The sequence below is a fragment of the Paramisgurnus dabryanus genome, chromosome 3 (genome assembly GCF_030506205.2).
Source record: "Paramisgurnus dabryanus chromosome 3, PD_genome_1.1, whole genome shotgun sequence".
NCBI lineage: Eukaryota > Metazoa > Chordata > Actinopteri > Cypriniformes > Cobitidae > Paramisgurnus > Paramisgurnus dabryanus.
In genome coordinates, this window is record NC_133339.1 from 24666101 (window position 1) to 24686704 (window position 20604).

At 44.0% G+C, this 20604-nt stretch overlaps 1 protein-coding gene across 1 annotated transcript in view; it reads left to right on the forward strand.

Moving 5' to 3' along the window:
- The window catches only part of grin2aa (glutamate receptor, ionotropic, N-methyl D-aspartate 2A, a), a 186958-nt gene that overhangs the window by 161399 nt on the left and 4955 nt on the right, over nucleotides 1–20604 (forward strand). The window contains exons 8-12 of the mRNA XM_065279188.2: nucleotides 4687–4812; nucleotides 5525–5754; nucleotides 8018–8178; nucleotides 17814–18001; nucleotides 18688–18926. Coding sequence (XP_065135260.1) covers nucleotides 4687–4812; nucleotides 5525–5754; nucleotides 8018–8178; nucleotides 17814–18001; nucleotides 18688–18926 — 944 coding nt within the window. The remainder of the gene's footprint in view (nucleotides 1–4686; nucleotides 4813–5524; nucleotides 5755–8017; nucleotides 8179–17813; nucleotides 18002–18687; nucleotides 18927–20604) is intronic.

Below are 20604 nucleotides of genomic sequence, written 5' to 3' on the forward strand. Positions count from 1 at the left end.
TCTCTTATCAACGGCAGATCAGTTGGCCGGCATGATTTAATTATTTCATTTTAAGAGGCGCTCGCAGGCTAAACCCCTCGCGCCCTCCCTCTTTCCTCCTGAGACCTGTCCATGGTGCTGAAGCTTTCAGGTCTCCCTTTTGAGCCTTTGCAGTCTACGAGTCTGATGGTTTTATCAATGAAAACTCTGACCCTGATAGCATTGGCCTCCATGAAGAGAGTAGGGGATTTACATGCATTCTCTGTTGACGATTTGTGCTTTTAGTTTGGTCCTGCTGTCTCACTGAGACCCAGACCAGGCTACGTGCCCAAAGTTCCCACCACTCCCTTCAGAGATAAGGTGGTGAGCTTGCAAGCGCTGCCCCCGGAGGACGCAGACCCAACCATGGCTTTGTTGTGCCCCGTACGCGCACTGCGACTCTACGTGGATCGCACGCAAAGCCTCAGGACCTCAGACCAGCTCTTTGTTTGTTATGGTGGCCAGCAGAAAGGGAAAGCTGTCACTAAGCAGAGGATGTCTCATTGGATAGTTGATACTATCGCCCTGGCTTATAATCTTCAGGGTATTCCTTGCCCCTTTAATTTGAGAGCGCACTCCACACGGAGTGTTGCCTCATCTTGGGCTTTAGCTCATGGTTCCTCGCTAACAGACATCTGTAGAGCTGCTGGTTGGGCGACACCTAATACGTTCACTAGATTTTACAGTGTTCGTATCGAGCCTGTATCCTCTCGTGTTCTTTCCTCATCAGGGGGAGCACGGAGAGCAGTCTCGCAGGTCGGCTTGCAGCCTCCAACTGATGCTTCATAACTGTGTCAGTATGGAAGGCCTTCAGAACAAAAATGCGTAATGGTTTGAATTGTTCTTCCTCCGCTGCCTTGGCAGCCTTTGTTGCGGAGCATTGGCTGTCAGCCTTTCACTAGCTGTATCCTCGCGAACCTACGTGTCTGGCTCGGGCTCCACATTGTGTCCCACCGGGTTCCTTTGTGAGTATTTTTCCGTGGGGTTAATCCTACCAGCCCACGTTTCCCTTAGCAGAGCACTGCTTTGCTTACACAGCCACGGCTGTCTTTATTCCTCAACTACGGTTGACTTCGCCCACCATTAGCCCTTAAGACGGGCGGTGGCTTCCGCAGCGTTCCTATCCCGCTCAGGTAGGGCGCTTCCCAGTCGCTGGCACTTCTGTGGGGTTAAAGGAACATCTAGTGCCCGGCCTTCTGCCTTAAAACCTATCTCCTCCTCCTTAAGTGGAACCGGAGGGCTTTACGCAGACACTGGAAGAGGTCAGCCCCTAGTGGCGTTTTGGTAGGGATTCCCAATTCGTCGGTCACGACGTGACGTCGTAGTGACCGACTGAAAGGGAACGTCTCGGTTACGGATGTAACCCTCGTTCCCTGAAGGAGGGAACGGAGACGTCACGTCCCGTCGCCACAGGTGCTGCCACCTGCTGTTTATCGGCCGGTCTCATTTTCCCGGCTTTCTCAGCGAAAAGAAGCTAATTTCCCTATTTGCACCTGCTGCTTATATACGCACCTGGCGGGGCGGCGCCAGCATTATGCAAATATCTCAATGCCAAGTTCATTGGCGTTTTAGTAGTATACGAAGCAGATTGGTCTCTCTAAGCGAGTTCCCAATTCGTCGGTCACGACGTGACGTCTCCGTTCCCTCCTTCAGGGAACGAGGGTTACATCCGTAACCGAGACGTTTTCCTCATCTACTTGGTACTTCTTGATCAACAAACAAACAAAAACAAAATAATACTTTAATGGCATTGATAAACCTGTGGTGGCTTTCTATGACGGGAAAGAAACATAAGCCATCAACATCTAATAATTTACGCGAGAGCCACTCGGGAGACGACGGGCTTGTTCTCACGACAGCATCTAGCTTCACTCGTGCTAACACATTAACCCCAGGGGATCTTATGAAAAACTTTCCATAATTTTACTCAAAGTCAACGAGAATCACAGCTGATCGCTGTGAAAAATGTTAACTGTTCAACTAAATGAATATAAAATGGCAAAAATGAATGCACATTTATACATTGATTTAATAGATTCATAGAATTTTGAAAAAAAAAAACGTCATGGATTTATTGCATTTTGTGGAAAAAATTATTCGTTTTTATAATAAATCTTTGAAAATCAAGTTATGGATTTGAATTTTTTATGTTTTTATAACCTAAAGATGCTATGTGAAAGTTTGTAAGAGAAAATAGTGGTTTTCATCTTATCACTTTCTTGGTATAGAAAACATGTTTTTACCGAAATTTGTCAAAATTGATTTATTGCGTTTTGGAACCAAACTCTTCATATGTACCCAGCTTGGATTAAAAACAACCTAGCATTTTTTTAGTGTGCGTGATAGAAATTTCTAATACATAAAATGTCTAGCACACCCCAACATGTTGATTCGTGAAGAGTTTGGTTCCAAAACGCAATAAATCCATTTTGACTAATTTCGGTAAAAACGTGTTTTCTATACCAAGAAAATGACAAGATGAAACACTGTCATTGCTGTGGTTATACTTGAGACGTCGTCGCTGAGCTTTTTTGACAGCGATCAGCTGTAAAATGTTTTGGTCCTGCTCGATTTTCAATAACTTCGAGTAAAATAATGGAAAGTTTTTCATAAGATCCTCTGGGGTCAATGTGTTAGCCAGACAGAAGCTTGATGCTGTCAGGAGAACAAGCAACAGCCAAAATTTTTTCATCTCCAGAGTGTCTCTCATGTAAATTAGTAGATTTTGATTGCTTACCCTTACTTTCGTTTCTTTCCCATCACAGAAAACCACCACAGGTTTAGCAATGCCATCAAAGTATTATTTTGTTTTTGTTTGTTTGTTGATCATGAAGTACAAAGTAGATGAAGAAGTTTGTTGAGCCGATTTATTGCATTCTGGAGGAGGAGTGGCGTTTATCGCATTTTGGGATAAAAGGGAGAAAAGATGACAGAATAGCAAGCAGATATTAGATTTTGCGCAAAATTAAGAATTTACTTTTTAATACTGACCAGATACAATACTGATTTTGGTGGTAACTCATTTTTTTTAAATGGTGTTTAACGCGTTTTGGAACCAAATTCTTCATTTGTGACCCTGCATGTACTGTAAAAACCCAGCTATTTTTTTGTGATTTAGTGTTTTCTACACAAAATCATCCTACATAACGTAACAAACATTCAGTGAAAATATAACCTTCTTTATTCCTTTGAATATGGAATATAATATTCCTGATGTTTTTTAGTAAGGACTTTCAAAGAGTGACCTCTGATCACAAAGCCTCTGCTATAGCCAAAGAAATGTGGTATTTCAAATTCTTTAAAGCCGATATGCCAGCTTTGAGTCGGTTTAACTTTTGTACAATTATAATTTCTCCCACTTTTCAGTTTTGCTTAGCCAAGTCCAAATGCTAACTGGCACTCATTTCTTTAAGTTTCTCTTGAGCGCAGAACAGCATAATTTGCCCTCTTCTTGCCTTTTTTTGCTTTGCTAGCAAACTGCTCCTTTCACCAGAAGACATGCCATCTGCTCTAGCTGTCTCTTTGCACCACTTCTTCTTTGAAATGTATAAACGTTAAAGAGACATCCCACTTTATTTGAAAATATGCTCATTTTCCAGCTCCCCTAGAGTTAACATCTGATTCTTACCGTTTTGGAATCCATTCAGCCGATCTCCGGGTCTGGCGCTAGCACTTTTAGCATAGCTTAGCACAACCCATTGAATCTAATTGGACCATTAGCATTGCGCAAAATAAAAATAATCAAAGAGTTTCAATATTTTTCCTATTTAAACTTGAGACCTTTGTAGTTACATCGTGTACTAAGACCGACGGAAAATTTATGTTCTAGGCAGATATGGCTAGGAACTATACTCTTAATCTGGAGTAATAATCAAGGACTTTGCTGCCGTACCATGGCTGCAGCAGGCGTAGTGATATTACGGACTGCCCAAAAATAGTCCCCTGCCATTGAAAGTAATCAGTTTCCGTCGGTCTTAGTACACGATGTAAATACATAAGAGTCAAGTTTTAAATAGGAAAAATCTCGAAACTCTTATTTTTTATATTTTTGCGCGATGCTAATGGTCTAATCAAATTTAATGGATTATGCTAAGCTATGCTAAAAGTGGTACTGCCAGACCCGGAGATCAGCTGAATGGATTCCAAAACTGTAAAAATCAAATGTTTAACTCTAGGGGAGCTGAAAAATTAGCATATTTTCAAAAAAAGTGGAATGTCCCTTTAACGCTATAACGTCTACGTATAGACTTTTATATAGCACATTTTAAAGCAACCTACAGTAGGGATGACCAAAGTGCTGTGCAATGCAATATAAAACAATTTACATGAATAAAATCACATGTGCCCATCACACCGGCAGGTCAGCAGAGCTTCCCACAAATCCACCAAAGTGGGTTAAACTCCGATAAGCTTTTTTTAGATTTATGGCACCCTATGTGCTTCTTTATGCTTGATGGCACTAGATCAGCAACCCATAATTTAATTAGCACAAGGCCAATAATTACAGGCTCTCCAGTGGACACTTGCCAGTTTCCCATTTACTTTGCCCAGCTCTTTAATATCTTCAGCTTGTCTATAGTCACATACCACTGGTCAAGCAGAATGCTAGGATGATAGTCGCTGACTTTGTCATTTCTTCGCCCATCCCTTGTTCTTCACGGAGCGCAGAGCCCTTCAGTGCATCGGTGTGGGTGATGATGTTCGTGATGTTGTTGCTGGTGACCGCAATGGCTGTCTTCATGTTTGAATACATCAGCCCCTTGGGCTTCAACAGGAACCTAGCTCAGGGCAAAGGTACGTAACTACCACGCTGACACTGCGACTGTGACTTTTCTTTTTTCTCTGCAATGCAGTCAAGACTTTGTTCCCAATCATGTAAATCCTTACCCTGCTCTGACAGAGCCTTCTTCAATCTACAGTTTTTTAAAGTATAATTTATACTTTGTTTATACGTAATTTCACTCCGTCTGCCGCTGAGTGGTTCGGGGTTCTGAGTTAGTATAATAAAGGCCAATTCATTTTCATTCATTTCTGTCTGGATCAGATCAAATTTATCGCAGTCTCATTTAAACTGTGTTTGTTCTCTGCATTAAAAAGCATTTGTAAGTGTCAGATGACTCATTTAAAGTTTAGGTTTGTACTTATTGCAAAGGGAGTAGGCTAAAAATAAACCGAATTGACGTGGCATCTATTATACTGTAGTTCTCTGCCCACCCACAAAGAAACGATTTCCAAACGCAGTTCTCTGTATTTATCCAAATGTTTCAAAATAAAACATGTCTGGAACTCTTTGCATGCCATCCCACTCAATATACTCATATAAAAGTACAACGAAATAGATGAGAAGATAAAGATTAACAGCATCATTGCTGAGCAGTAGGGTGCTGCATTGTCATTACTCTGTGCAAATACTCTAATAAGCAAACAGAAGCAAGACTATGTTATTGTCTTAATGAAAGCACCGAAAGAACGCTTGGATGTTAATAAAATATCTTGTTTTTCGCAGATCCCCACGGACCATCTTTCACCATGGGGAAAGCAGTGTGGCTGCTGTGGGGCCTGGTGTTCAACAACTCTGTACCTGTGCAAAACCCCAAAGGCACCACCAGTAAATTCATAGTGTCTGTGTGGGCTTTCTTTGCTGTCATCTTTCTGGCCAGTTACACTGCTAATCTGGCTGCCTTCATGATCCAGGAGGAATTTGTGGACCAGGTGACAGGTCTAAGCGACAAAAAGGTAACTCTCAAAGTATTCCTTTTTAAAGGGATAGTTCGGCCAAAAACGATATTAAACCCATGATTTACTCACCCCCAAGCTGTCCGAGTTGCATATGTCCATCGTTTTTCAGACAAACACATTTTCGGATATTTTAGAAAATATTTTAGATCTTTCTGTTCATTAAATGTAATGTCACGGGGTCCAGCAATAGTCCACGACCTTCAAGTCCAAAAAAGTGCTTCCATCCTTCACAAATTAAATCCAAACGGCTCCAGGATGATAAACAAAGGTCTTCTGTGGGTAATCCGTGCGGTGTTGTTGTAGAAATATCCATATTTAAAATGTTATTAACGTTATAAACTACCTTCCGGTAGCGCCGCCATCTTGGAGTGATCCGCATTCAGGATGAGAGCTTACGCAGCGTACAGAGTTTCTCTGCTGCTGCTCTGTGCCCCCGCCCTCCGAATTTGTCATACGTCACTAAGAAAAGTGCGTACACTACGCTAATACTCTCTCCTGAGTCTAAGATGGCGGCGCTACCGGAAGGTAGTTTATAACGTTAATAACATTTTAAATATGGATATTTCTACAACAACACCGCACGGATTACCCACAGAAGACCTTTGTTTATCATCCTGGAGCCGTTTGGATTTAATTTGTGAAGGATGGACGCACTTTTTTGGACTTGAAGGTCGTGGACTATTGCTGGACCCCGTGACATTACATTTAATGAACAGAAAGATCTAAAATATTTTCTAAAATATCCGAAAATGTGTTTGTCTGAAAAACGATGGACATATGCAACTCGGACAGCTTGGGGGTGAGTAAATCATGGGTTTAATATCGTTTTTGGCCGAACTATCCCTTTAATAAAAGAACAGCACTGCTCTGTGTTACTGGTACTATGATGAGAGAGTGTAAGATAATAATACAATAGAACTCAATACAGTACAGTGAGTATACTGAAAGTGATGCATCCAAATACTTTGGTATTTACATACTCAAGAATACCACAATATTCTTATTGTTCCCTAATGGTTTTTGATAAACAATTAATGGTATTCACTTTTGTTGCTTAAACAAAAGATAAAGCATCTGCCGTATGCTTAAAGGTAAATGTAAAAATAATTGGATATTAAAAGTGATCTGACAGACTGTAAACAAATCAATAACTGAGTGACTCGGGTATCTGTATTACATCATAGAATATAACTGTGTATCTATCATGTATAAGCAAAATCACATTACAAATATCAGTATTCATCGCGGAAATTCGCTTCATCGGAGGGGCTTCTCCTGTGACTCCGCTCGCTTCCTGTAATCATGTCACTACTAGAGCAAGCTCCTGATTGGTTAACGTGGCACATTTTTCTGCCAAACTAGACCCGCGAGGTGGAATCGCGTCTTCCATGCTAATCACGTCATTCGCGCCAAGACCTTCAGACGCGTGTCAACGTGTCTTCACATTGACTAAACATTGAAATCACTTGCGCTTGACGCCTCTACAGCGACTGGTGTGAACGCAGCATTAGACTACAGGAAATATACAAGCAGTGTTTGTTTTGCAGACCTGAGGTTATGTATGTTTTTATCTGGATGTTTGCCCTCAAGCCTATTTGACATAGAAACGGGGACTTCTGAACAGATCAGTGTTTATTTCAGAGAAGAGATTTCAAAATAATTAAGGATGCTTAGAAGTTTTATGAAGGCTGCATTGCGTTACAGATGCTGACTACAAACATGTCTTTTATCACAGGTGTTAAACAAAGGCCAATTGTGTTTGCCAGAGATGGACTTTTTTACAGTTTGTAGTTCAGAGCTGTGTTACAGCAGAATTATTTGTCTTGTTTAGCGTCAAGGGACTTGACTGTAGCATTTGTGAATGTTATAAAGGGAATACAGAACACTGTGCTATTGTGTAGTGCCAGATTAGAATGCATGTATTTGTGTGTGTGTGTTTCACTATTTAAATATACTTTGACAGAAGACATCTTTGACTGTCAATTTAGTGATTGTGTTGTATTAGTGTGTGACATGGCAACCAAACAAAGTACACTGTAAAAAAGTATGGGTTGTTTTAGCCCATGGTTGGGTCAAAAACATTTTTTTGGTTAATTTAACCTAATGATTGGGTTTGTCCTCTTTTGATCCCAATATTGGCATGTTTAAAAGATTGACTTATAAGTGATTGAAGTGTGATTGCAAGTGTTTTATTGCCTTACTGTACATTTATTGTGATTCCAGGATTATGTTGATTGTTTTCTGTTGTTTTTAACTGTAGTTTCAGAGCCCTTACTCCTATTCTCCTCCCTTCCGCTTTGGAACGGTTCCAAATGGCAGCACAGAGAGGAACATCAAGAAGAATTATCCGGACATGCATCAGTACATGGTGAAGTATCATCAGTCTGGAGTGAATGACGCACTGGTCAGCTTGAAGACCGGGTATGTATTACACACACTGAATGAATCATAGTTAAGTCTCAAAGAAAGCCCTCTGCAGATTTCTTCTAGATTGGAAACTGTGTGATTCACGGCGTTCTAGGCATTCCCCAACATTATGTTAGGCTTTTATATTTTATAAGGCACCGATGGAAATCCTGGCTTACTTGATGCAATAAATTGACCAATAAAAGAGATAAGACCAAATAAAACAAAGGTACTGTGTAGTGTATACTGTACAGTATACTGTATACTTCTTACCAGGCATTTTTATTGCACATAAATGTTGAGATTCACTGTGTTACTGAAGTTTTATGTTAAAGGTATATCTTATCTCATTAGCGTTGTATTATACTGTATGTCTGCCCTGTGTCAGCACACTACATAGGATGACTGTGTCGGCTGTGTCGTGCCGAGCCTAGTCGTAACATAGTGGGAAAGCGCTATTTGTCTCTTATCACCTCTGTCGCCTTGTTACACCTGAATAAACATTTTAAATGAGCTTAATTCAGCAAATTTTTGGAGGCATTGAGAATCACAACACAAAAAGAACTTGAATTTAAGATAATTTCTGCAATGCAGGAGCTCTTAATCCCTGGACAAATAAAATCCAATGTCCTGCACAAGAAAGTGCAGTGTCTGTGTAATGAAAGTAATAAACATCTATTATAATCAGATATTGTCGTACAACTTAACTGGTTATTAAGAATATTCAGCTTATAGCAATACTGCCCTCCTTATTATTAGGTCCTGTGAATGAGAAACACAACAGATTAGAAACGTGGGGTATTAAGTAACTTTTATTATTACACTAAACTGCAGCATGCTGCATCGCTGTATATTTGTGGATGGGTACAGCACGTACAACATATTAAATTGCCTCGTGATACTGTATATGAATAAAGTGTAGGCAATTTTCTTTAGATTAGCACTGCATTATTTCCTCAAACTGGGCATATCGGTACACATACCACAGATCTAGCCGGCTCGTGCTATTACAGAAAAATCATTGAGCAAATCTATCGGATGTCAGTGTGATCTGAGTTACGTTTGACATTCTTGAAATGCCAGAGAACCAAACTAATGAGTCTTGGACAAAAGCTATCGCAACAGAGAGACCAATGACTGGCCCACCATGACGCCAAATGTCAGCTTATAGGTGGGATCAAAAACCGATGTTTCGTAGAGTTTGAGTCAAATGTAGGGAATCGTATTTCTTTGCATGACTAAATTAGCAGCCTTAGGTCGATTAGTGCGTCATGCTTTTAGACGGCCGATATTTGCCTTTCTAATGAATCTTTGTTTCGGATGGTGCTGGTGGATATCTATTAAGAAAATTAGATTCTCAGTGTGGCGGCTCCTACATTGGCTGTCTAATGAACTTGAATTGATGTGTGAGAGAGAGCGTTGTTCAGCTTAAAATGGTTATACTACAGCTTGTCTATATAGTTGTGCTAGAGAAAACACACTGATGTTTAGTGTAGTTCTGTTCTTTTGCTTGATCAGTTATAAGGTAAGCATATATGACACGGAGAGATCCACAGTTCCCTTTCAATACGGTTCACTTCGCATTGCGTCGGTTTGCTGACGCTATGGGGGGAAACTCCTGTTTACTCCGTGATTGAAGCCTATTGGTTAACGTCTGTAGAAAATACAGACCAATGACGTTTGAGCCCGCGCGGGGGCGTGGCACACGTCCCTATATAAGCCGGTGAAATACGTCAAGAGCTCATTACTTTTCTCCTTCAGCGCGAACCTTCTCGCTGCTCCGAAGAAGAAGCCCTTACTCGCCGTCGATCCAAGCACTGCAGCGGACTACAACACACCAGCGTGTTCCCCTGCCGCTTTCCGGTGAGCCTAAAAGAGAGTATCTAAAAGAGCAGAAGCGCGTTGAGATAATGTCGCTTCGGCATTGCGGCTCCTGCCGAGCCCCTTTGCCTGTGGAGGATTTCCACAAGGAGTGCGTCATCTGTCTGGGTCCTGCCCACGCCGAGGCCGTACTCGCCGAGGCGGGCTGCGCCCACTGCGAGCTCCTTCCTATCGCGGTGCTGCGCTCCCGCCTCGAGATCTTTAAACGGAAGGCTTCCCGTGCTCTCCCGCCTAAACAGCAGCGGAGCCGTGAAGCTGGAAGACGCCCTGAGACCGAGTCCACGCCGGCTCATCCCCCGCGTGCTCTGTCTCCCCGCCGTCACCCTGTCACCTTCGCCCATGAAGACCTACGCCCCCTGCCGAGTGCTAGCGGCATGGTTTCCTTTGGGTCCGGTGACAACTTGGAAGTGATGTCATCCTCTGAGGAGTTAGAGGATTGGGCGGCTTCGGATGACGACGCCCAAGCAGCCGCCGCTGATGAACCTACCGAGTCGCGTCCTCACGACTCTGAGCTCATCCGCATCTTGACACAAGCTACGACGGAGCTCAACATCAAGTGGTCGCCGCCGTCAGAGCCTCAACTCAGCCGGTTGGACGAGTGGTTTCTGCAGCCCGGGCGCCGTCAATCGTCCCGCCAACGGCAGGCGCCGTTTTTCCCTGAGGTTCACCAGGAGCTCACCAAATCTTGGCGTGCTCCCCACTCCACCCGAGCTCAGAGCGCCGTCTCCCACGTCCTCTCCGTAGTGGACGGCGCTGATGAACACGGCTACTCTAAGATGCCGCCGCTCGAGGAAACTGTCGCCGCCCATCTCTGCCCGTCTTCAGCCGGCGGATGGAGGGCTAAATTGAACCATCCGTCAAAGCCCTGTCGCCTGACATCGACCCTGGCGTCGAAATCTTACGCCGCCGACGGCCACGCTGCATCCGCTCTCCATACGATGGCGGTGCTGCAGGTATACCAGGCAAAACTCCTCCGTGACATGGACGAGACAGGTCCGGACCCGTCGACCTTTCAGAACCTGCGCAGCGCGACTGATCTGGCCCTTCGCGCCACTAAAGTCGCCACTCAGGCTGTAGGAAGAGCCATGGCCAGCCTGGTTGTTCTGGAGAGACATCTGTGGCTGAACTTGACGGAGATAAAGGACACGGATCGGGTTGCCCTTCTTGACTCGCCCGTGTCACCGTCGGGGCTCTTCGGCTCCGCTGTGGAGGGGTTCACCCAGCGCTTCACTGAGGCACAGAAATCGTCGCAGGCTATGCGGCATTTTCTACCAAAACGATCTGCCTCAGCGTCTGAGACCGGCCGCCCAAAACCGCCGCCAGCTCAACGCCCTAAGCCAGCACCAGCTCAGCCCCAGCAGAGAGCTGAACCGGAGGTCAAGCGCCAGCGTCCTGCACGACCGGCTGGCCCGCCTCGACGCCGCGGTCCCCGTCCTCGGATTACGCTGGACCCGACGCCGGCGCCGCCTCCCTGAAGAGAGTCTGAGGAGGAAAAGAGGCTCTGGTCCCGCTTCGGCCGGCCCGCCCTCGAAAGTTCTGCGTGTTTCAGTCCCCTCGGGCGCTGGACACACCCTCGCTGTAACAGCGAAACACAAATTTTTACCTTTTCACAAAAAGAGCAAATTTCCTCCTCTGTACACACAAACACACACACACGGCTTAACGTCCATAAGCATATCGACGCTCGCCGTCAAATTTCACGTTTGGCAATCCACCCCCGGTATGCCGGGCTGGATTCTAAACGTAATCCAACACGGTTATTCACTTCAATTCGCCCGGAGACCACCCCGGTTTCGCGGCGTTCTCTACACCACTGTCCCAGACGATCGTATGCAGATCCTCAGGGAAGAGGTGCGTTCTTTATTACTAAAAGACGCGATAGAGACGGTCCCGGCGGATCAAAGCGAATCAGGCTTTTACAGTCGTTATTTTCTCGTTCCAAAGAAAGACGGCGGCCTCAGACCGATATTGGATCTACGCGTTTTGAATCGCGCTCTTGCCAAACGGCCGTTCAAAATGCTTACAGCCAGACGAATCATGGCGTTAATTCGACCGGGCGATTGGTTCATATCAGTGGATCTGAAAGACGCTTACTTTCACATTCCGATAGCGCCACGTCACAGGCCGTTCCTAAGATTCGCGCTCGACGGGACAGCATACCAGTACAAAGTTCTGCCCTTCGGATTATCTCTGGCACCACGCACATTTACCAAATGTGCGGATGCGGCTCTCGCCCCTCTCAGACAGAGCGCCATCCGCATATTGAATTACCTCGACGATTGGCTTATTCTAGCACAGTCAGAGAGGGAAATTACTGCGCACAAGACCGTTGTACTCCAGCATTTGGAGAATTTGGGGTTCAAAATCAACCTCCAGAAGAGTTTGCTCACCCCCACGCAGCGAATCGCGTTCTTAGGCACGACGCTCGACTCATTAAAGATGCGGGCATGGCTTACACAGGAACGCGCGCTCACGGTCAGACGCAAGGCGGCATCGTTCAAAGCGGGTTCACATCTCCCTCTCAAACGATTCCAAAAAATGCTGGGTCTGATGGCAGCAGCATCCCCACTAATACCGTTGGGAATGCTGTTCATGAGGCCGCTTCAGTTTTGGTTGAAAGCGAAAGTTCCGCCCCGTGCTTGGTTGTCGGGCCGCTTATTAATCAAAGTCACGTACAGCTGCGTGAAAGCGCTTTCGATATGGACATCCCCTCACCTTTTCCTCTCGGGCACGGAGCTCGGCTCCGTGAGCAGGAGGAAAGTGGTGACTACGGATGCGTCTGCGACGGGTTGGGGCGCTCACTGCGACGGCGAGCTCGCCTTCGGTGCGTGGAACAACCAGTTGTCTCAGCTACATATCAACCACCTCGAGATGTGGGCGGTTATCTTGGCGCTACGACACTTTCGACCGAAACTCCAACATCAACACGTTCTAGTGCGGTCGGACAGTATGACGGTGGTTTCGTTCATAAACCACCAAGGAGGGCTGAGATCTCGCTCCCTATCCAGGCTGGCGAGACGGCTTTTGTTATGGGCTCACGCGAACGTACGTTCGTTAAAAGCGACTCACGTACCGGGTGTAGCCAATACGGGTGCAGACATTCTCTCGCGCAACGGTCCGCCGCCGGGAGAATGGAGACTGCATCCTCAGACGGTCGAGAGAATATGGACCGTCTTCGGCCGGGCGGAGATCGATCTGTTTGCGTCAGACGAGAACGCGCATTGCCCGATCTTCTTCTCGAGACACCACGATGCCCTGTCGCAATCATGGCCGGCGTGTCTTCTGTATGCTTTTCCTCCGGTGGCTCTGTTACCACAGATCCTTCAGAGGATAAGAGAGACGAAATGCGCGATAATTCTGGTCGCCCCGTTTTGGCACAATCAACCATGGCTCCCCGACCTATGGCAGCTGAAAACATCAGCACCATGGCCAGTACCGCTGAGGAAAGACCTCCTATCTCAGGCGAGAGGGACGATATGGCATCCACAGCCGGAGCTATGGAATCTACACGTTTGGTCTCTGAACGGCAACCATCACGCCTTTCAGGACGGGTGTTAAATACTCTAACTGAAGCTAGGGCCCCATCTACCAGGCGCCTTTACGCTCAAAAGTGGTCTATTTTTTCTGACTGGTGCACGACGAAAGACTTAAACCCAAACACCTGTGAAGTGGAGCATATTCTCTCCTTTCTGCAGGAAATGCTGGACAGCGGTCGCGCGCCCTCGACGCGTAAAGTGTATGTGGCGGCGATAACGGCGAATCACGCCCTTATCGCCGGTCGCACCGTGGGAAAACATGATCTCATCATTAAATTCCTCAGAGGCGCTCGCAGACTAAACCCACCGCGACCTAACACGGTCCCGTCTTGGGATCTGTCCACGGTCCTGAAAGCGCTGCGCGGTCCCCCTTTCGAGCCCCTCGAACAGGCTGACCTGCGCGCTCTCTCGTTTAAAACCGCTCTCCTCCTGGCGTTGGCATCGGTTAAACGAGTGGGCGATTTACACGCGTTTTCAATTGACCCGTCGTGTCTGGAATTCGGTCCTAACGATAGCAAAGTGATCCTTAGACCGAGAGCGGGATACATTCCTAAAGTTTTGACCACGCCATTTAGAGTTCAGGTGGTTTCACTTCTCGCCCTTCCGACGGCGGACGGCGAACAAACCCCGAACACGCTCTGCCCCGTCAGAGCGTTAAGAATATACACGGACCGTTCTGCCTCATATCGCAAGTCAGATCAGCTGTTCGTAAGCTTCGCACAACATTCCTTAGGTATGCCGCTCACTAAACAGAGGCTATCTAAATGGATCGTCGAAGCCATTGCTTTGGCTTACGCCTCCCTGAACGAACATTGTCCAGTTGGTTTAAAAGCTCACTCCACGAGGGGTATGGCTTCATCTTGGGCTTGGTCTACGGGGATTTCTATCGTTGACATTTGTAACGCGGCCGGCTGGTCCTCGCCGTCTACGTTTGTCAGATTTTATAGCCTGGATGTACCTGCCTTACAAGCACAGGTCTTATCGGCTTAATGATTCACGCGACTGCGTTTCTGTATGCCTTCACGGTGCGTTGCTAGCTCACCGTCATGGCTACCTATTAATAATTCATGCACAAGCTCGCGGCGCGCTCAGGAAACCCGCCGTCTCGTGCTCTATTGTATATGCATCATGGTGCGTTTAGAAACTTCACTGTATGCGTATTACTGTCTCATATATGGTGCTTACACTTGCGCTCGCTAGAGCTATGTATATGCTGGGTTAGGGCCACATGCAGTGTCTCTCCGGTAAGGGCACCTCAGTCCGTTGTGTATGCACGGCGGGATGGGATTACGTTCCCCCATAGCGTCAGCAAACTGACGCAATGCGAAGTGAACCGTATTGAAAGGGAACGCTTAGGTTACTCACGTAACCCCGGTTCCCTGAAATAACGGGAACGAAGCATTGCGTCGCTGGCCGTGCTACAAACGTCTACGCAGCGAGTGTTATTCGGCTGCGCGCTTCAGTCGAATAATAATGAGCTCTTGACGTATTTCACCGGCTTATATAGGGACGTGTGCCACGCCCCCGCGCGGGCTCAAACGTCATTGGTCTGTATTTTCTACAGACGTTAACCAATAGGCTTCAATCACGGAGTAAACAGGAGTTTCCCCCCATAGCGTCAGCAAACTGACGCAATGCTTCGTTCCCGTTATTTCAGGGAACCGGGGTTACGTGAGTAACCTAAGCGTTATCTGGAAGATTTATTGGTCATGGAGGACTGATTTAGCTTAGAAAGGAGTGCAGTTACCGTATTATAGGAAAACAACACAGTATTTCAATATTTTACTATATTCTTCCCTCAGTATCATCACCAGAGGTCTAAGTGCTCTTCCGTCATACAATATAGTTTTTTTTATCTGCTTAAAAATCGCCACGTTTTATTTTGTACCACCATACTTACTCGTGTAACTACTCATGTAACAGTCTTTAAATAGGGAAAACATGGAAGTGTTTGGTGGCTTCTAAATTAATCCCTGTTTGGATCCTAAGGAATGAATGGTGCTAGGCTAAATCGATGCGCTGTACAACGATTAAGTGCATGCATTGAGAAAAGAGAGGTATGTATTAATTTGTTGAGGGAAGATCATAGCAAAATATTGAAAAATTATGTTTTCCTTTTAACCTACTGCAGTGTGAAGCACATGTACGCTCACATGTACAGCAGCAGTATAAATGGCTCCACAACATCATTAAGGGGTTAAGGTCACAGACATAATGATGCCAGCACAGGCTTGATATTGAAATGATAACTTATTTTCACAAATGTAACAAATCAGTCATTACATTGGTATTTAAAGAGCACCAATGATCCGATTCACGTTTTTAAATTTCCTTTGGTGTGTAGGTGTGTATTATTACATGTTAATGATATGCAAAAGGTACATATCCCAAGATAAACGATGATGCAAGTTATTTTCTTGGACTACAACAAACACGGATTGTAGGCAACAGTTTACTTCCTGGGCCTGTTGACATTCACAAGACTGACATTATCATAATTCCTCATGCTTTGACTCATAACCTGTAAGTTAACTCCTGTTAGCATTGCATTGTGAGCGAATCGTTCAAACATGGTAAGGAGCGTCACATTTCCGGCTGACGTCAGAAGTATTCAGGCCAATCACAATGTACAGATTAGCTGGCCAGTCAGGGACACAGCGCTTTTCAAACTGATGGGTTTTGTACAAAATAAATCAGTTTGAGGAAGACAGGATATCTGGAGATGCAAAAATGTACAGTATGTGGAAAATAATGTGTTCATTTAATATCATTATCTCATTTTTGACAGAGGTGGCGTTTAGTGGCGTTTGCATCTGAGCTTCTATGCTTTTGTATAAACAAGGTCATACAAGCATTTCAATCTTCAAATATGAGAATCCTCCTGCAAGGGCCCCTCTTTCTAAAATATGAGGGTTGCTATATATTTTCACATACTGTATAAAGTCACATTAAATCAGTGAGGAAAGAAGTTTTAAAATAATACAAAATAAGTGGCTTTTATTTTGCATTATTCTAATCAAAACCCCCTAAAATTTATGAAGTATATAGGGGTAAGTGGGGCACAAACCATAGATTGTAAAAAAAATGGATGAAGCGACGTCGCCTCCCTCCATTGTAATGAATAAAAGCCAAAAATATCCGACCATGATCGCCGCCATGTTACGTAAAAACGTCAGTTTTGGGCCAAGGCATGCGCAAAAGGAATCGTCCGTGGAGCCAGAGGCAGAGCCGGGTTATCAAACTTCCGCCCAAATGCTCCCGCGACCAATTCAACCACGCCAATCATAACGTCACGCCCCGTTTCTATAGCATCAAATTACTAGCTAAAATGAAACTTATCACAAAAATGAACACTTGAACATATATCAGTGTGATAACACCTACTTAAAAGGACCAAAACCATCTTTCTGAAACTTTTATTGGACGTGTAAATATATCAGTTTTATTTAGAGCAGAGTCCCATTTGTTTGAATGGAGAGGGCGGGGTTTATGACTTGTACTGCAGCTAGCCACCAGGGGGCGATCAAAGAGCCAGAGGCTTCACTTTTCAAGACTTATGAGGCACACCCGGCACAAACCTACTTTACATATTTATACTTTACATATTTAATCAGTGCCGTCTGTCAGGCTAAACCTGTGATGATCAGTATCTACCGTATTTTCCGGACTATAAGTCGCACTTTTTTTATAGTTTGGTGGGTCCTGGAACTTCAAACTGAATTCATATCAACCAAGAGAAACCATTACCGTCTACAGCCGTGAGTCTTAGTGCTCTGTGCTGCTCCTGTATTTATATAATTCACTGGATTCAGTGATGCAGAATGACTGCAGGAGCTTGGTGAACTTGATTTGGCTTGTTGTGTTAATTTAGCCTATTCAGCTTCCCAGGTATATTCTGTATGATATTGTGTATCGTGTAAATAACTGTTTATGTTACTTTAACATGTATGTACTCCTATTTAGCCTGCTGTTCTGTGTGCCATTTTTAGTTGAATATCTTGCCTTTCCAGATTAAATGTCTGTTCTTCGGCTTGGATTTTGTGAAATAATTTTCTAAATAAACACGATGTATAGTCCACTGCGACTTATATATGTGTTTCCTCTTCAAAACACATTTTTGACTGATGTGACTTATACTACAGAGCGACTTATAGTCCGGAAAATACGCATTGCTGTAAAGTTGAGCCTTTTGGTGACGGGAATGACACTGATAATGCCGTTTTCTTTTACCAGCAAACTTGATGCTTTCATATACGATGCAGCTGTGCTGAATTACATGGCTGGTAGGGACGAGGGTTGTAAACTGGTGACCATTGGCAGCGGCTACATCTTTGCTACCACTGGCTATGGTATTGCCCTGCAGAAAGGATCTCTCTGGAAGCGTCCGGTCGACCTTGCCATCCTTGCTATTATTGGAGATGGTAAGTGCAGTAATGCCCACACCTTCAGGTAGTTCATAAAGACATGCTAAGATGGTAAACTGGACTGAGAGTAAACACAGTTAAACCTAATACATTTTACACATGTAGGTAGATTTCTATGTAGCTTGGTCAAATATTCATATACATAATATACATATTTTAATGACTTTTTTATCATAGATTATTTATTAGAGAAGCTCTCCCCATGTTGAAAACTTTTCTGCATTGTGCTAAAGACTGAAAAGCAGCATTTATTATTCTCACGCAGCAATGCCCTGCTGTTAAAATATTCAACCACCTTTTAGTTCAAAGTTATGCGGCAGCTTGTCCAAAGCCCCTTTCTGAAGACATCTGGAGTATGTTCTCCTCTCTATACTATACACCGTCTCAGTACACACACACAGTAGTGCGGTGAAACATGAAAAATGACAGAATTATCCTCCTGGCAGCTGCACCTTGTACAGAGACAGAAAAAAAACCTCTCAGATGGTGCAAACATATGGCTGAAGCTCTAGTGTATAATTTTACCGATCTTCTCTTGACATGTTAGCACTTTGGGAGTTCGGGAGACGGGGGATATGTCTGTGAATGGTAGCAGTTGGTACCACTGAGGTGCATGTGAACTGGGAGATGTGTGGTAGGTGTTGATGGATGACGTGGGTCTGGGCGTGTTTTTCTTTCTTCAGGTGAGATGGAGGAGTTGGAGGCTCAGTGGCTGACTGGGATCTGTCACAATGAGAAGAACGAAGTAATGAGCAGCCAGCTAGACGTGGACAACATGGCCGGTGTGTTTTATATGCTGGCGACCGCGATGGGCCTCAGTCTGATCACCTTTATCTGGGAGCACCTGTTCTACTGGAGACTCAGATACTGCTTTACTGGAGTCTGCTCGGGCAAACCCGGCCTGCTCTTCAGCATCAGCAGGGTACGTAACAAATTCATCAAATGTGACCTGATCCAGCAAAAAGAGTCACAGTGACCCAAATTTCAAAATTGAGATATAAGCTTTCAAATGATATCCTAGTCAAAGTCATACCTTGAATGGTTTTAAAGATATAGACTTTTGAATTATGGTCATCTGCCCTCTTTTTCCAACTGAAAACCTGAGAAAATCGCTTTTAAAGTTTTTTTCCCTGTTTTTTATAGATATCTTTAAAAATCCATTGCATTTTTAAAGGGATAAACTATTTTTACAGCTTAATTTGACCATAGACATTAATTTATATAAATGCTATTACAGTAAACCAGGCCGAAGCTCAATTTATTGTAAAGTATTTATTTGAATAAATATTTTTTAAGGCACTTTTACAAAGATTTACTAAAATCAGAAAGATTAAACAGAATAAAAAAGTAATGTTCATTTCCAGTGAATTTAGTCAAACTTTTTCAACTTTAATGGTCATTTAAAAACCTTTACTCAATTATTTGGACTACTTTGGGAGATTATTTTTGAAATTAGCAAAAAAATTATTTCATTGTTTTTCCACATTATCGGCCCATATCTTAAAATGGAACGTACAACTTTCCGACTCATTTCGCCAGAGCGGGTCACAAATGATGTCATAAAACATGAAAATGTCATGATGAACTTGTTATGGAGGTTTCAAAATGGTTTAGTTCAGGGGTCTTCGATCTTTCTCGTGCAAATGGGCAAAGGTCCATTAGTGGATAAAAGATAGAGCAGGGACGCAGTTATTTTGTGTATAAGCCTGACATTTTAGGCCTGGCTTATCGTAATGTGTAAATTACCACATGAATGTATTATTTTGTATTGCTTTGTAGTACATTGTAAAGTCTTTTAAAAAACTGTTCCAAGTCATGTATTTTCTTAAAGCATTTTACTGTATAGTATGTGGAAGGGACAGTGAAACGTATAGCTGAATATATACAGAATTAAGGAAGAATTGGAAAATTTGTTTTGGTCTCACGGCCCTCCTCCTGAAGACCCCAGGTTTAGGTGTTTGTAGAATTGGATTATTGATTTTAATATCATGACACAGATTGAGTCCTCAGCTTGAGTTCTTCTGGCTGTCTTAACAGTAGGGACAGCCAATATCATTCAGCATAACTTGCGAGCGTGTCACTCGTAATCCAGTTAGCGTACCGGCTCAGTCTTTACCCTGACGTGGCCAGTGTCTGAAATAAAAAGTCTGTCAGAAATTCGATTTTCGACCACTCATTCCATGCCCGGGGAGCTTAAGATGACAGCGTAGCAGTCTGTTAGACAGCAGGACCTCTTGCATAGCCAAGCCCTCAATGTGTCTTTGTTTAGTTTTTCTGATGGGTCTGTGCACATTAGTATCTCAAAAACACTGAAATGTCAGTGTTGGGCGATCCAACCAGTAACCAGAATTCACAAAATTCCTTAAAATGTTGATTGCACCTTAAATGTTTTCTTGGGGCAGCAAACATTGTGCTATTAGTGTCCACAGAAAGCAGGAGTAAACATAATTTCATTTTAAAGAAATATTTGTGTCCATTTTTTGTGATCATGGCAGCAGTAATTCATCAAATGATGAAGAGCTATAACTGGGCATATATCCAGATACATAATGTAAAGGAGTACACTTTTGGCATTTTAAAGAGTAGGTTGAGAGAGCAAA